The sequence below is a fragment of the Hetaerina americana genome, unplaced genomic scaffold, assembly GCF_022747635.1.
Source record: "Hetaerina americana unplaced genomic scaffold, ioHetAmer1.1.p SCAF_4, whole genome shotgun sequence".
In the NCBI taxonomy this organism is placed as follows: domain Eukaryota; kingdom Metazoa; phylum Arthropoda; class Insecta; order Odonata; family Calopterygidae; genus Hetaerina; species Hetaerina americana.
In genome coordinates, this window is record NW_027286985.1 from 97842239 (window position 1) to 97860609 (window position 18371).

At 37.5% G+C, this 18371-nt stretch overlaps 2 protein-coding genes across 2 annotated transcripts in view; one reads left to right on the plus strand and one right to left on the minus strand.

The window, feature by feature from the left end:
• msk (importin-7 msk) overlaps positions 1 to 11270 on the minus strand; it is a 36404-nt gene extending 25134 nt beyond the window's left edge. The window contains exons 1-6 of the mRNA XM_071589695.1: positions 11068 to 11270; positions 10738 to 10819; positions 10385 to 10541; positions 10025 to 10183; positions 4622 to 4778; positions 2195 to 2379 (exon numbers count right to left, since the gene is read on the minus strand). Of these exons, the coding sequence (XP_071445796.1) occupies positions 2195 to 2379; positions 4622 to 4778; positions 10025 to 10183; positions 10385 to 10541; positions 10738 to 10819; positions 11068 to 11151 (824 nt within the window). The 5' untranslated portion in view covers positions 11152 to 11270. The remainder of the gene's footprint in view (positions 1 to 2194; positions 2380 to 4621; positions 4779 to 10024; positions 10184 to 10384; positions 10542 to 10737; positions 10820 to 11067) is intronic.
• Positions 11271 to 11613: 343 nt separating this feature from the next.
• The window catches only part of LOC139691848 (small subunit processome component 20 homolog), a 71006-nt gene continuing 64248 nt past the window's right edge, over positions 11614 to 18371 (plus strand). Inside the window, exons 1-5 of the mRNA XM_071589757.1 lie at positions 11614 to 11772; positions 11977 to 12269; positions 12354 to 12966; positions 13781 to 14053; positions 17332 to 17676. Of these exons, the coding sequence (XP_071445858.1) occupies positions 11728 to 11772; positions 11977 to 12269; positions 12354 to 12966; positions 13781 to 14053; positions 17332 to 17676 (1569 nt within the window). The 5' untranslated portion in view covers positions 11614 to 11727. The remainder of the gene's footprint in view (positions 11773 to 11976; positions 12270 to 12353; positions 12967 to 13780; positions 14054 to 17331; positions 17677 to 18371) is intronic.

Below are 18371 nucleotides of genomic sequence, written 5' to 3' on the forward strand. Positions count from 1 at the left end.
GTCGTTTTCAGTCAAAAAAGAAGGCAATGCTGACGGTTTTCATGGATTACAACGGTGTTTTTTTTGCCAGAAGGCCAGACAGTAAACAAAGAGTATTATTTGGGCGTTATGAGACGTTTGCGTGAAGCAATTCGCCGAAAGAGACCAGAAATGTGGGCAGAAAACTCGTGGATTTTGCACCATGATAACGCACCGTCGCACAGTGCTATCATTATTCGTAATTTTTTGACGAAAAATGCAACAAATACCATCCAACAGCCACCGAATTCACCTGATTTGGCTCCCTGTGACTTCTTTCTGTTCAATCGAGTTAAAAAACCATTACGGGGAACGCGTTTTAGCAGCCGAGAGGAAGTAATGGAAAAATCGCAGGAAGCACTGATGGACATACCGAAAACCGACCGTAACTTTTGCAAATGTCAAGTTATGACACTAAGATTTAAAGGGAATATCAACAACAGATGTACCAATTTAACAAAAAAAAACAGAACTCAAATCGGAACGATGGGAGCGCCACACGGTGGTTATTCCGGGAACTTTTTGATCAAGGTAGTATACCTTTCTTGATACATTCTCATTTTTCTTCAACAATACTTAGCTCTTTACCATCCTCCATGATTTCCTCTACTGCCTGTTTGTATTCCTTCCTTTTCAACCCATTTAATGCTTCTACATTCCATTTTCTAACTCGCCGCCCCTGCATTATATTTTTGAAACGGACGCTACATTTCATAACAACTAAATTGTGGTTGGAGTCCGCATCTGCTTCCGGGAAGCTGCGCGAATTTATCACACTGTTCCTAAACCTGTGTCTAACCAGAATATAATCTAACTGATACCTTTCTGAGTCACTTGGTATATTTCACATAAACCTGTGCCTTTTGTTGGCTAAACCAAGTGTGTCTGATGGCTAGCCATTATCTCCTGCAGAACTCAACTGCTTTCTCCCTGCATGGTTGTCGTGTGACTGCTTGTTGAGCCATTACTTAGGAGAAAAGTAGGTCTCATATGCCATCAAATATGATATCCGACTGCTCCGCTTCAACATTAAAATGGCTGCATAATAACATACCATTCTTGGTTTTATATTTTAGATGTCAACTAGAACCACAAAAGCCTCTCACTACGCGGTACAACTGAAGCAAAATAGATTGTCTTCCTCAATTTTATCATCAAAAAAAGTTGACAAACAGTTCAGGCATGAAGACTTGTATTTCAAAATATGCTGCATATAATGATGGCAAATATTTAAAAAAAAATTTTTTTGGGAAATGGTAGTCCAGGGGTAGACTACTGACTGGAGGGCCTGGGCTCAATACCCGGGCGTTCCTTTATCGGCACCCACAGGGCAAGCAGTGTAATTTTTCGGGTACCAGAACTTCCTGGGATGCCATAACCGGCACAGGAAAAGAAACTGGTCCCCCAACCCTGATTTTTGAATTTCACATGCTGTCGGGCTTTGAACTAAGTGACCTCTACCCTCTATCACACCAACCAACGCGTTGATAACAACATTTATGGTTTTTTCTATTTGTCATCAATTATACATGTATTTTAGCAATTATGTTAGACTAGGTTCACTGGTATAACGAGTGCATTTACTTTAAGCCAATCAGCCAAGACAAACAGTGCAATTTTTACCACGGGAGTCTACGCACACCAGCAGCCTCAGTGAGCACAGTCTGTTTGTCACAGGGACCAACAGATTCTTTACCAGGTCTACTGCTTCCCTCACAAATGCTACCCATACAAACGATTGTACCATTGTTGCAACCCAGATTTTCATGGAACAGAATCGAGAAATTGAAAAAATATTGAATAATCATTGAAGAACCACATCAGTGAATGAATATAATGATTCCCCTGTGTTACAAAATTATTAATTCAGAAATGGGCAAGAATCTTCTCACTGCAGAATTTCCATTGAGTTGTTTCCTCTCAGAACAATAATTTGATGTTTGCTCCAGGGACCATAACAGCTTATCAAGTTTAAGTAAGCTCAAATTATAATTCCACTAGCATACAATAGAAAACGGTTAGGACTGCTCACACACTTTTGTAAAATCAACATTTTCCTAAAAATTCAGATAAGTAAAGCTAAGATTCTACAATGACAGGGAACATAAAGCATTAGTGAAGAGGGGCTTTGCAATGTCAACTAATGGCAAGCATGAAATATTAATAATTAACTTACCTCTCAAACATTCTGTGCATTATATGCAAAGCCCATTTTTTACATTTCCACCATGGTAAGTCAACACGGTCATCTTCTTCTATTTGGTTCGTTTGCTCTGGAACTGGCCTATCTGCAATTGCTCTTACTATTTCCATCCACTGTGAGAATGCTTCCCTCGAGATAAGATCCAATGGTAGGGAGTACTGATAAAAAGAGAAATCAAGAAGGTTGTAACCCCAGAATGTACCACTTAGCCTTTGTTACAAGGTTACTGAAATTACTATTGGAGAGTGATCAGCACTACCTAATTACAAAATTCCCTGACCACTCCAACTTCAACCAGCATACTCCCCCTCTTAATGAGACAAAATTAAGAAATTCACACCTATGGCCAATGCCTGCATTGCCCATTCATTTAAACACACTGAGTATGACTAAGGATAAATAAAAACCAGGGCGGTGGCCAGAGGAATGCAACTTTCTCCTTTTGATTTAAAAGATAACTATCCTACATGGTCAACAAGTGAATCAGGCTTCAAAATTCTTTCTGTCCCCTTTGACACTTCTTGCCCCTGCCTTCAAGCACACCTTCACACACTTTGAATTAAATACAAACTTCATGCTTATCAGGTCATTTGATTACCAGTACATTGGTTGTTTTTTTCCAAATCACCTGTTTTAACTATTATTTTCCCAGTGAATCCCTTGTAAATTTCTTTCCTTATCATATACTTATTCCATTCCACATGGCCCAGTTTTATTTTGACAAACCAACACATATAAGTTGAAACAATTCAATGATAAATCCAGTGCACAAAACATGCCCACCATCTAAAAAATAATAATTCTAACAATGTCTCCCTTCCTCCGACAGATTAAGATAGCACTACACTGTTATGCCTGTCTAGAGAGTCATGTCCAACAGAACTACCATCGCAGAAACGCATAAAAAAGTATCATCTCAAAGCTGTGCCTCTTCAATAGTATGCATTTCTTCACTGCAAAGTAGCTTCTGAATAACACTAATATTCATCCAATTATTTATATATTTTAAGAATAGAAAAAACTAAAAAAAATCACATTTCTTAACATAGAAAAACAGATGTGTGATTTTTTATAATAGGCTGTTCTAGCGGTTTGCAATCGCTTGAAAGCTATAGATATGTTGAGTATAGCATTCCTAAATGCAATTTTTTCCACATGAGAGTCATGAGAAAACATACAGCAAGACATTTATAAAATTCCTCATCGTGTCACAAGACTTCACATGACCACCGGGGGGAAAGGTTGAGCTTAAAGGGCTACCGCCACATTTGCTCATCTTGTTCACAATACCCTTCAATCCAAAATCAAAGAACCAAGCAAAATAATAATACTAATACACTTCCTGGATTCCACCAATTTTCTTCCAGATGAATAAGCTTTGATCTCAAAATTATGGTGGTTAAATTAGTAATTTTAGGCATAAGTTACTGACACAAGTATTTCCAGCAATGATTTCGATTTCTGATTTACCTCTTGCTCTTGTTGCAGAATTATCATTCATCATCATTTACTATCTTTACTATAAGATTCATTTCAACAAGAAATTAAAATTTGTGAAAAATTTCCTTTCATAAATTCTAAATAAAAAAACCAAGAACTTCTTCAGCAACCAATTCTTTATCTTGGAATGGGGCGAAACTCATCAATATGACAAGACCACCAAGGACTAACTATGCAAAGAGTAATAAGTGCTAATGCAACAAAGTAAGATACTATGTAGTTTCTCGAATATTGCAGCACACAACAGGAAGCCAGCAATTACTACTGAGGTATGCAAACCTTAATGAACAAGGGATATAAAAGTTTATGGGATAAACGTGTGGACCTGTTTTTTTAAAAAAAAGAGGGGCATGAAGATAAGGAGTCCTGAGAGTGAGAGAGAGTCAAACATACCGGAACACTGTTCCCAGAGAACCCATGCATATTGTGTGGGCCCCATGGCTTGAAGGTTAACTGGCTGGAAATTAACAGATGCAGACAAGCAGTTTGGCATCAAATTAATCCGATAAGTACATAAAGAAATTCCAGGAAATGTTAAAATTTTTATAAATTTATTTATTAAATGCTAAGCTACACAAATGAGCCACTGTACTGCATTCACCAGCAACGACCCCTTGGGACACAAGGGGAAAAAGTGCACCCAGGGAATCACAATGGTCTTCCACCAGCCTTTGCCTTCAACCGTGATCATGGAGAAAGTGGAGCTCCATCACCTTTTATTCCACACACAAACAAAAGCAAAAGATCAGGCTGCCACTGGTGAAGTGTTAATATGGAATGATGCTATACCAGTAAATTTTTTAATTCAAATATGAATATATAACTTAAGGTAACTCATTTACTATACAACTAAATATAGCGCTTTATTAAAAATAAAATTATTGCCAATTCAAAGCTGACCTGGGTTAGTGCAAAATATATCTTAAGAATTTGTTTCTGCAGGAGGACGGACTGCTCTGATGGATCAGGAAGAAGTCTCAGGCACAGCTGGTAAATCATTGGAAATAAGAGGTTCATCGCCTCATTCAGCGGTGCTCTTTCCCCTGGTTTCTTGAACCTAAATGATTACGAAGACAAATCAAGTCAACTCAATATGGAGGACAATAAAGGGCATCCTCAATATTTATCAAGGCAGGAAATACGACACATGACATTTAATGTATTGAAGTTACACAACACATCTTATGCAAGAAATACCATGGTTTGCTGAATTATAAATTGTGTTTGGGCACAGTTCAACTAGAGCATTTAAACATTCAACACTTACAGACACTACGGCTCTTTTCATCAACTCAAATTTAAGTACTAATCAATTTGTTGCTGTTTCCCTGCCAAAACCAACAATCCCATAGTGTGCATTATCTGGTCATAGAGTGTAAATTTGTCTCTCAATGACAGCCTTGTCACCAGCAGACCTCCAGGGTTCTGTAATGAACTCTGTAAGACAGTTGAAATGTTTTCTCCTACTTGCAATTGGTATATGATAATGCATTGTAGACAAAGAGAACATTAAAATTTTTAAAAAATTAATTAAGAATGACCATAGTACTTCTGCTTACTACTTCTTATACAATGATTTATCCCCAGACTACATACGATAATTCTACATGTGCTACAATACCACAAGCATTTTATCTCCATCTTCCATTCCATAGTTTTTAAATTTGAATTTTTCCCCTGCATCCAGATTATAAAATTGCAAGAAAAATATCAACTAAATCACTACAAAACGTCATCCTTCTCTACATGAAGTTTTCTCAGGTCTTCCACTGGGTCAGGGGTTTCATGTTGGCTGACGTTTCGATACCCGAGTCGTGCATTGTCCTCAGGGTAGAGGATCTACCCTGAGGACTGCTCGAGTAGGGCTGCGAAATGTTGGCCAACATGGAACCCCTGACCCGGTGGAAGACCCGAGAAAACTTCATGAAGCAAATATGCCGGGAAAGCACCAGATCTTACGTCATCCTTCTCTTTAATAAAGAACTAGGCAAGCTGAACAAATCCAATGATAATTCTACATGAATATATGACGAATAAATTTTATAATAAGTTTGTTTTCACATTCAGGTTTACTATTATATATAAATACTGTGAACTAATGACAAATAATGAAAACAGGATAGCCAAGACCGTAAAACGAGAGCGTTGATTCTTCTCTGAAGAGGCCAGCTTGGCAGGTGAACCACCTGGTGTCAGGTTTTCTCTAGGCACTTAACTATCCCTGATTCCTACTTCCTTAATTTTTGTTTGTGAGATTGACGGTCCCTGGCATAGGAGGAATCATTGCAAACCCTGAAAGAGTGAGTGTGTGTGTGATTCACAAAGGTCTGATACACTCGAGTGACTGTGGGTTTACGTACGTCCATTCTGTTTAGTTTGTTACGCTAGTATGTTTGGCGGGCCCCTGGCTTAGGAGGGATCCTGGTAAAGCCTGAAGGAGTGAGTACTTGTGAATCGCAAAGGTCACTGTTTTCGGATAAAACACACCAGAGTGAAAGCATGTGTGCATCTGTTTTATTATTTTGTATTCATCTGTGTGATTGGCGGGTCACTGACCTGGGAGGGATCCTAGCAAACCCTGAGTGTGTGTGTAAATGCGATTCACAAAGGTCTAACACACTGGAGTGATTGCTTGTTTACGTAAATCCATTGTTTCACAATATTTGTTTCATAATTTGGCTTGCATCTGTGTGACTGGCGGGTCACTGTCATAGGAGAGATCCTTGCAAACCCTGAGTGTGTGTGTGAATGCGATTTATGATAGTGCTGTTATTCCTTAACACACTCTAGTGATCAAGAGGCTGTAAAGTTTGTTATAATTTTTATTACTAACTTTTATTTTATTTTGACTTTTAAGCGTGTGATTCAGGTATTTGCGGGCAACTGTTTCTTAAACACACCCAAGTGACCTAGAGTGTGTTCCCTGTATCACCCCTTACTTGTAACTTTGTTTTTCCCTACCTCCTTTCAACTTTGTGCCAATTAAGTTTACAGTCTCGGCTATCCCGTTGTCATTGCTTCAAGACCAGAGGTACATTCATTTTATATTTATAATGACAAATATATTGTAATTACAATGATTAGTAAAGAATTAGCCCATGCACACACTACAACCAATGTGTTTACAAACAAAATTAAAATTAGGAAAATCTCTAGGCATTTCATGATTATATTGGTAGTGAGCCATGTTGACGTCAATCGATTAATGCGTGAAAGGTATTGAAAAGTTGATGACATCATTTTGCATATGATATTTAAAATTTGAAAACCAACCAAAATTGGTAATTATGCAGCCCATATCCATGCATTAAATGATCCTCTACGATACATACATACGCTCAAATTGATCGATACATGCCTGAAGGCACTCACGCAAGCCCTCTGACATTAAGGACCCTGGATATTCCACAGTTGGAAGGTGAGAGATGCAAAAATCACAACAAGCGTGAAATAATGCAATTGAGCATTGTTAATAGGAATACAAAACTTAACTAAGTAAAGCCACCATTTATTTCATTACTTTCAAGTCATAACAATGAAAACAGCAAAAACATCAGTTTTTCAAATACAGTTTTCATTGATCAATTATTTTCAAAATTATGGTAAAAAATAAATGATAACTAATCAAAGGACAATCCTGTGCAACCTACAAATTAATGAACTATAAAAACACAAAGAGATTCATTTAAGTCAAAACCTAGAAATCAACAACACATTCTCAGGGTCTCAATGAATTCCAATTTGTGAAAAAGGAAAGCACTTTTTCTTATTTTAACTGATAGCTACTGTATACATCATTCTATCCTAACTCAATGGTTCAATTAATATTTAGAATACTTCCCCAAAATTTAGAATAAAACCTTAAAGGATGTTTACCAAAAATGTAAATATAGTCCACTATAGATTTGGCCAATGCCTCTAACCATATGTCACTGGATACGAATGAGAAAATCACTTATTTCCATGTTTGCAATTAATTACATTGATTAAAAGGGATGAAAAAATTGCTAATAGAAGAGCAGAGCATTCAAAACAACTGTTTGCAAGGAATGGAACAAGGAGAAATGATTCTCTCATTCGCGATATGACAAATGGGGAATTGCGCTGATATGGGAAGAGAAGAATACACAAAGCACTGGCAATCAATTTACTCATGCAAAGTTGCCATTAGACATGGATTCAAAGGAATGGAATGATGCCGCAGAATGAATATTAAGTTGGCAGGTAGAAGCCAAAAAGCATCCACCAAAATATTCAGACTTTATCACAACTGCATTCAAAGAGCTAAATGAAACTCCACAGAGAGTGTGTTTACACTGGCTAGTTTGAGGTGATGGGCACCATATGGACATCTGTTGCAATATTTTTAGAAACGAACACGGATACTATTTACAGCATTTTGATTTGGACAACTAAATTTGAGCTTACAGAGTAAAATTCATATGAAAGCATGTATCCACACACTTATGCCATATGTTACTAACACAACTTCTCACAATAAGCCAAGAAACAGTTAAATGTATAAAATATTGTAAGAATATTCACAATACTTCAGCATCAAATTTCCAAAAGTACTTTTCCCCAAAATTTATCAGCAGAGTACTGGGAGGCTACCTTGAATCCAGGGTCGGGATACACTTGAGTATGTACAATAGTTTCACTTAGTGTATCCCACTAAAAAATTTAATATATTAATGGTATGTTGTATTAGTGATCTGGTGTATGATTTTTATTTATATAATTTTATATTTATGATAAAATATGGAAAAATGTAAATAGTAATGTTCTAGTAATTCCCTTATGGTTACTTTTAGCTATACAAAACACAGTTTGATTGATTGAAAAGAATACACATCATAAATGAACCATTGTTGACATTTTGCATTTCAAAATTAGAAAAGTTCTCGGATATTCCTCAAATTTATATTACTTGAACTTCTGCTAAACATAGTAAAGGCAAATATGACTAATGGAAACCACTACTAATCCTTATAGAATAGATTTCTGCTGAATGCAGACTTTTTCTCAAGCACCCAATCAAAACTAAATCAATTTGAATAGCCAAACGCCACATGCAACGTGCCAAGGGCAATAAATGAAACTACATGAAAACCACAGCACACACATTATAACCAGAGAATCTATTCATAAGTTTTAATAACTTCTGACCTTTAGAATACATATGCAAAATCAAATCAAGAAAAGCACAAATTCATCACATATTTTTCAAAGGATATTACCACTGTCTTTGTTTGCAACAGTTACCCAAAATTGGATGTTAACTTTTACCAACAAACAAATTATGTAATGTGTGCACTGAATAACAGATATTGGGACGATTGTTGTAAATTGCAAAATCTGACTATTTAGGCAATATAGATATTGTTTGAAAACAAAGCATCACTAAGACATCACAAAAATAGGGCATTTCCACTAATTAAATATCTCTTAAGTTTACCAGGCACTATTACCACTACACTGTATTATTTGTATGTTATGTAGCCAAAATTTCAGAATTGAAAGAAGTTTTACTTAGTCACATTTAATTAAAGGCAAACAAAATAAAATTCAGACTCATTACAAATGAATTCACCAACTATAACTATACATTGCAAGTTACATTTAATATTACTAATCTGACTTATCAAGCATGAGTACAGACCAGCAAAGCAGTTGATATGATTAAACACCCTCTTAAAAGAAAATAATAAATAATTTCAGACAATGGGCTACTTTTTCTCCCAGTCTTGCCCTTATCCTCTTACTTTGGTAACTAAAAGAAGGTTGCAAAATTATACATTTAAAATATGCATAATAAATAAAAATAAATAGCTTTTTTTTAGATAAAACACAATCCCAAATCAGTAAAAAACTTATGGCAGTTTTCCTTCCACAAAACATTAATCAATTGTAACAGTCTTAGCAAACAAGGGAGGACTACGTCCATGGATGACAGATAACACTGAAACATACTAATTATATCCCCCATAATTCTACAAATACAACAACAACCTCTAAGAGGGGGTTTGTAAATTTCAGTATTGTGTCTGACTTCCGTTTCCATGGTAATGTTCTTTGGCATCTGCCCTGATTTCACCACTCTGAATCCATGATTAATTTTCTTCAGGTTTGTCATGTTTTAAATTATACTAATTATGCTTTTAATCTAAAAACGTGTTATCTTAGCATGAAAGTACAATCAAAAATAGTTCAAATGGAAATTAGTACTTGAGATAACGGTAGAGTAAATAAAAACTGTACACTCGATGAATCGCTTCATTTATCAGAGAAACATATACTCACTCAAAATTTTTGACCAGCTGGTAGAGGCAAAGAAGTGCTCCCGACCAACCAGATGCATCAGGGTTCTGAAGGTAAATGCTAATTTTGTCGACGATTTGTGTCCACCTTCCAGGAAAATCATGTTTCACTATGCTGCTTACACAGAGGGATAACTGTAAACTGAAAATTTCAAAAGGAATATGAACCAGAGCATACATTGAGATTTTAGAGAAAACAAATGAAAATTTAACAACGGTTTAATGGCAAATCCCATGCCTAACCTACAATTTCTTTGGAACGGCCGATTTTGATGAGGTTTACCTTTGCCTGTACAAACCAAGATTAGCTCACATCACTAATAAGCAAATCAAAAATTATTACCGAATTAGTTCAGGTGAGTGAACAACGGCATCAACAATGGCATCTCGAATCATGGCACGATCTTGTTCGTGTACACTAAAGGGTATTGGCTGTCCTGCCTCAGCGGGCTCTTTCTCAGCCCAATGCTGGGTTACTAAATTCTTCAAACATATGACACCTGGAAATGTTAGAGGGGGTCAAAAATTAACCTAAATACAACTGAACCCCAATAATATAATTATCTACATTAATCATTATAAGACTATCCTTTGCAATGACAGATGACTTGTCGAAAAGCATCCTGCAACATGCAAAAATTGAATTTGTTCATTGTAGTTTATCTTCGCAACAGAAAGTTACTCGTAACAACTTACCGGCCTGACGAACAGGCATGTCCACATCTGTAAGCATTACTACTTGTAGAAGTGACGGGGCGAATCCAATAATCTTGTGAATCTGAAAAAACAATATGTAATCACTTAAGCCACATATCAACTTCAAGTATTGTTCTATATTACAAGGGCGCAAAACCTTTATAAATACCGCTCAACGGCAATCTAATTTCCTTTCTTCACATTTCAACACTTAAATATAATTGATACAACCAATGGCTTGAAGACCAACTCAATTGAAACTCAGCAAACCTTTCAATATACGTTACTGCATTTAATGCATGTGTATGGCCACATGTCTTCCAAACTTACTTGATTAAGCTGTTCTTCGGCCTGTTGCCGTTGATTTGGGTCAATTGTCGCCCGTAGAATTTCCGTAAGCTTTCGCGTATCCATTTCTTATCTTTTATGCAACGATTTGTGAGAATTAAAACAATAAATTTCGATTTACTTGATGCTTTCAGAACCCGGCTCGTGAGCCAGTTATCCTTTCGTTCACGTGATTCGTCAATAACATGGCGGGCTTCGAATGTGGCAAATTGATAATAGTAGATTAAATGAATACGAATATTTCAATGTTCATTCAAAATCAGAATGAATTGAAGTAATAATTGAAAAATAAATCCATTTCCTCAGTAATAATATTTAATTTTCATTTGCAACGTTGACATTATCATTTCCGATGCATTCATTTGGATACCATTTGTTTCGATTTATTGTTTCCTAAAGAGCAGAGATGGCAGCACATTATCAACACTGAAAAACAAGAAAAATCTAGTCAACGCGTGCGTTAAGAGATGGGCACGTGGTTCATACTTCGGAACCCAGTTCGTTCCGGCAAAATAGAACATGGTTGAATATAAGTTCTAAGAGATATGGCTGAAATTTGTTTTGGGTTCCTATTCTTTTTTCTTCTGTAAAGAGCTTGCTTGTTGTTACTTGACGTGGGCTTGTGTCTTTTTACGCTCTAACATGAAGAATAGGCCTCGGAAACATAAAGAATCTAATACATTTAGAGTGAGTATTGATATGTTTTGTAAACTAATATATCGATATTGTTATTCTGAATTCAAAACAAATGCCAAATTAGTGCTTTAAGAACTCAAATTGTCAGTATTGATATGTTTTGTAAACTAATATATCGATATTGTTATTCTGAATTCAAAACAAATGCCAAATTAGTGCTTTAAGAACTCAAATTGTCAATTAATTGCCTTCTAGTTCTTGCCATTTGCTGATAGAATCGCAGCAATAGACGTTGATGTCTTCCATCACATAGATCGAAGACGTGGGATCTATGATGAAGGGAAGAAACAAACATTTCTTTACCTGGCGCTTGAAAAATGGAGTGTACTGAATTGTACTGATAGCTACGCAGAGTTTCGTTCTAACTTTGTTCCTCCCGAAGATATTGAAACTCTGCCGCAGTTGGTCTTGCATTCCAAGCTTGTGGCCACAAAGCTTCTTAAGAGTCTGAAGAGTTCTAATTACCTCTGTTTGCAACCTGTCCTTGAGTAAGTAGTAGTGGGAATAGCAGCGGCTTGTAATTAGCTGTTTTTATGTCTATGTTTAATCCTGACTGCCTTATCCCCGACCAGGTGCGTGGTTGCATTAGCGAAAGATCTACGGCATGATGTCTACCAGTATTTCCCCTCATTAATGATACGAATTATAAACATACTAACTGCCCCAATGTCCCCAGAAGGAAGAGGGCAAAAAGAAGTAGAAATAGCTGAATGGTGCCTCTCATGTTTAGCACACCTGTGCAAAATTCTTTGGCGTTCCATGCTTAAAGACTGGAAGTATGTGTATGGGTCTTTGTTGTTGCCTCTAATTTTAATGGATAGGACAAAAGAGAAAAACAATTTTAATAAGGTTTCTATAAGTAGACATGATGGAAACGATACGCTTTCTCGGTCGTCTGGAGATGCAGTTCGTGGCGTCATAAATGTGATCACAGAAGACGGCGAGAAGGATACCATCGACAGAAGTGGAGGTGTGTCATTGTCAAGAATGACAGACATTCATGAGGAAGAGGCTGCAGAAGTTGAAGCGAATGTTTCAGATCCTCCGGATAAGATGTTCATCAGGTGCCCTCCGGATTTTGTACGAGACTTCATTGTGCAGAGCTTTGCTTTCGTCGCGCGCAAGGCTAAGGATAAATACGTTTTCCTGGAGTCCGTCTTAAATGCATTGCGAATGAACACTTCGGTAAGTGGTAGAATCGTTGGGAAATTATTCCCCAAAATTTTATGTCCACGTGTTGTTTGCTCAAAGATCATCATTTACCGCCACCCATTGCCATACCGGTCGAGTCTCTCACCTTGAAGCCGCCTACGACAGATAATTGAATCATTCTCAAAGGTTGTCTGTGTGTGGCTGAAATTTAATGATATGTTGACATAATATTTATTCACACAATACAAAAATATGTATTATTTTCAAGCGAACAGAAAAGAGTCATCTTACGATCATTATATTATATCGGGACTAATTTATTGACTATAAGGCATTTCATCCATGTCCTGGTTTCCTATTCGGTAACTGGATAATGATGGATCCCCACTCAGCATTTATATGGGCACGAACGGGCAATGGGTGCTTGAAATCTTTAAGTTATTAGTGGTTCCTTGGAAAAATACTGATATTTTTATTAAATACGGCCAATAATGTGATGCGTATGATATAATTTTATAAGTGACTGATTCGACATTTGCTAGCGTAGGAGATTTTGCTACTAATTTTGTAAGTAAGTAGGATATTAAACTGGGCTTGATGCTTTCTGTTATGAGGGGGCTAATGCTTATGCTGGGTTTCTCTCCACCCTTCTTCCTTTCCAATCCACCCTAAATTGTGCAAATGACCTCAGCTGTTGATCGCCTCCCCATTATTGATTTAATGGATCAAGCTAATCTTAAAAAAATTATAAGTTAGATAATCATGTGCAATGATGTAAATTTTCAAACATTTCATTTGCATTTGGGCCTACACATGCAGGATGTAATGGGAATGTTTCTATTTTTAGCGTGGCATACCATGGAGTGGACAACTATTGGCTGAGGTCATGAAGGGAGTCCAAGGTCATTTCCATAGCTGTGCTGAATCAATGCTGCCCCTGCTATTGGAGCTCTCTTGCAAATATTCTGATGACCCCTCTGATTATTTTGTTGATGCAGAGGGAATGGTTGCAGAAGAAGAAAAGTCAATTTCATTCCAGCTGGGTAAACGTGCTTTGGTTGCCGTAATGTCCGTCATCCAGCCACAAAAGGAAGCTTGGCTATTCTGGAAAGCATTGATTGTGAGGAATATCATTTGAATTCAGTTTTTTATAATAATTTAATCTTAGAATCAAGCTTTGTGATAATTATGTTAGGCATAAACTGAACTGTCCTTAATTTCACCAGACAGGTACATTTTTCATGTAACATGACATGCTCAATTAAGTTTGGAAACTGTTTGATCCCTAAATAATTAGGTGGTAACATTTTGATTTCAAGCATTACCTAGGTGGCCACTCAATGATTATGCCTTGGAATATTGTGTTCAAATCTATATTTGACCACACATTGGCCTAGTGATTATCTATTTAATATGTAAAATTGAAATTTAATTCATTGGGAAAACATCACGTTAAGACAGTACAGGGCACAGGCTCTAATTTTTTTGCATTGATAAAGTAAACAAACACAAAGTCACTTAGGTTAGGTAAAAACTGGGTATACCTTTCTGGAAATTTTTGCCACAAAAGAACTTCACCCACAGATGGTAGTACATGTTTCACTGATAATTTGGATTTCTGTTTGTTCTCTGTCACATTCATTCTCTAGCTATTATACCATTAACATTTACAAATGTATATTGTTAATAATGCCGGTGTCTGAGCATTCACTTTGTACATTATCAACAGCTGCTGAAAAATTTGAGTTTGTTTATTTCCTTAAAAGTGCAGCTTTTTTGAAACTCATCCTGTGAAATTTGATAGTCTTGTGTTATTTCTTAAGAGTCAAATTTGAAAATACATCAGTTTTGTTTATTCGATTCATTGTTCCTGGTAAAATCAAATTGCATTTCTCCAAAGCATCTGCAGAATCACATGACCAAAGATGATGCGATGATGAAGAAGCTGCTCACTTGCATAAAAAGGCCTGTAATATGAATAATCCAGTTGCAGCTGTTAGGATGAATTGGTCCAGCAGTGCTGACCATAGCCACTAGTTCTACCTAATCATGAGGGATCTCAGAAACATGAAATGACATGAGCAGGACTCATCTGGAGTACAAAGAAAGGAATGTCTATTTTTGTTTAACATGTTATAGCGTGACCCAATCAGGCAGGATGATTGGACAGAAGGAAGGCACAAGAATATTTTTCAGAGGTATCTCGATCCCTACTTGAGGTGCTTTGTGGAGGGCACTTTGAGTGAGTACGCCGTCCGTCGGATGGGACGTTAAACTGCGGACCCCTTGGCGCCTTTCGTAAAGAGTAGGCTAATGCCGACGCCGGGTTTCTCTCCACCCTTCATCCTTTCCTATCCATCCCCTATGGCGCAAATGACCTTAGCTGTCGGTCGCCTCCCCTCAAAACTACTACTACTACTAGGAAGGCACAATTTTGCCAATCTTTGGCAAGGGAGACAGTTAAGGGTGGTCCAGGAACCTTGCATGCTTCAAATCACAGGCCAGCAAGCACGGTTTTGAGAGGTTAATAATAGAGAGGAAGATGGGATGATCTGGTGAGGGCAGGTTGGGAAAGGGACAGTTTGGAATTCATAGAGATAGCTAAAGAACTTTCAAAACCAACAGTTAAAGGAGAATAATTACAAGTTTGTAAAAGAGTTATAATTAATAGTGTGTCCGCCTCTGATTCGTCAGTGGTTGGTAGGGTATATGGGTGGGACGAAGCCTGAGAGAGATAATCAGTCGGGGATCGAGATGGTGCGCGGGGGCTAACGTACTGGCTTCCCACCCTGAGGGCGCGGGTTCAAATCCCGGCGGTGTTGAATATTTTTCAGAGGTATCTCGATCCCTACTTGAGGTGCTTTGTGGAGGGCACTTTGAGTACGCCGTCTGTCGGATGGGACGTTAAACTGCGGACCCCTTGGCACCTTTCGTAAATAGTAGGCTAATGCCAAGCCGGGTTTCTCTCCACCCTTCATCCTTTCCTGTCCATCCCCTATGGCGCAAATGACCTTAGCTGTCAGTCGCCTCCCTTTAAAACTACTACTACGATAATGTCAGAAAATAAGAAGTGGTGAAGGTGTGTCCCCTATCTCTCAGAACAGAATGCTGCCTGGAGGTAAATTTCCACTGCTGAAAATCTGGCCTACCTTCCCTGATGTACCATCCTGCCTCCGTAGGCCATATCGACCTCTTGATTCATCAGTAGTCACTTAGGTATATAGGTGGGATGAAGCCTGAGAGATATCGTCGGTCAGAAATTAAGAAGCAGTGAAGGTGCATCCCAGATTTCTCTTCCATCTTAAAGAATAAAGATTGGCATTAACATAGGGGCATTGGAAGGATTCCCTAACTGGGTTATTTGTTATACTCCATTTCGTCAGGTATTAAAAAGTATGAAAATTATCTGCAAACTTATATTGTGCCCATTGATAATTAGCGTGAGGCAATTCAATTAAAAGTTAGTCCATCGGTCTTACCAATCTCATTTTTTTGTGCATTATTATAAACAGAGTGTTTGCTTCATTCTATTTGCTATTTCTGATAGGCTGTTAAAATATTTATTCATTGATTAATACTCAACGTGCAAGAAGTTAACTTTTAAGCTGCATCTTCATGTTAAAACGGTAGTGTAAATTTCAGGTATGGTATTAGTTCCAAAGAAACTGCGGGAGATGCCGCAACAGTAACTTTTAACGGAGTCATCCACTAGTGTGCATTTCAGTGCAACAATTTCAGTGTAAAAATCATTCGCCTTGACTGGGATTCGAACCCAGATCCCTCAATATCCGGTCGAGTGCTTTAGCCACTTAAGCTACCAAGGCATCCTCTTAAACTCTGAAATTTTGGGGCTTTTAAAGGAACAAGATGTAGTGACGAAATACCGTACATACAATGTCAGGCATTCGTAGTCGTGCACGACGTGCCACAGTCCACGAGGTTAAAGCCAACATTAAACACTTATGGTGTTTATACTTTGACAAATTCCAAATAAACTGCGGGAGATGCCGCACCAGTAACTTTTAACGGAGTCATCCGCTAATGTGCATTTCAATGCAACAATTTCAGAGTGTAAAAATCATTCGCCTTGACTGGGATTCGAACCCAGTGGCTAAAGCACTCGACCGGATATTGAGGGATCTGGGTTCGAATCCCAGTCAAGGTGACTGATTTTTACACTCTGAAATTGTTGCATTAACATGGTATTAGTTTATTGAATCTGTAGAGTCGGCATAAATTTATTCCATTTCATCGCAATATATGACCTCATCTAAGAATTGAATCAGTTGCAAAGGTCCTCTAAATATTATCAGCTTAAGCCTATAAGTTGAAATTTATGATGTGAATAACGTGTGTCTGGCCCATTTTCAGGTTTAATATTATTCTTTTTTACAATAGGAAATGGTTGAGAAGTGTGTGTTGGAATACAAAGTAAACAAGGATGAAAAACATCGAATCAGCCTAGTGCGTGCCCTCCTTCTTCTTCACACAGCTGTTGACTTCAATAAAGGCCAATGGCTGATATCGGACATTAAACATGGTAACGTTCCAATTGGGGCATCCAACATTCTGCTTTCCAATCAGCTGGCCAACTTGCTTACCTCCATCCTCCGCATCCCTTCTTTGGATAATAGTGTTGCTCTGCACATCAGTGGGCTAGTTGGTTCAGTGTTGTCTTCACCTGCCGTGGCCCAAGGGAGCTTCAGGTTGGAGCAAGAAGTTGCTTCCAAGCTCACAAGCCAAGTAAGTTCCAATTCTTAAAGTTGTTTTCAATGATTCCACATAGTATTATGCACATTCTATGTTATATAGGACTTTCTGAGCATAAATGGGGTCATAAATTTGCATGCATGCCTCCTCTAATCCTAATCAGTACAGGCTACTTCAATTAAAGAAGAAGACAATCTAATATATCAGCCAGACTTTTGTGTATCAAGGGGAAGAACGAGTTAGTTGTTTTGAAATGTAAATGAGATTCATGAGTCAAGCTACTTAATCCCATAAATATGTCCTTATTGCACTGGCAGCTACAGGAAATGAAAAAAAAATCATTTATATAAATGGTTGATGCAAATATGACTCATTATTTCCTATTACAAGGGAAACAAATGAAATGTCACCTTGGAAGTAGATAAACTTTTTCAAGAACTTTTATATTCTATTTTTTATTATTATTATATAAATCATGAATGGAGGGAATTTAATGTTTTGTGACAGACACTGGCTCAATATCTTCTTTCACCTGCCGTTGAAAGAATTGAACAGGTTGTATGTACCCTTGCTTTTGTTTCAATCATGCAGGCGTGTTGTGCATCTGGAATGTTGGGGATGATTTCTTCCATTTGAAAACTTGACCAGTTGCTTCTGCATTGTCACCGACTTGATTGGGATATGTTGCATTTGAAATTTTTCATTCCCTGCATTTACCCTTGTCTCGA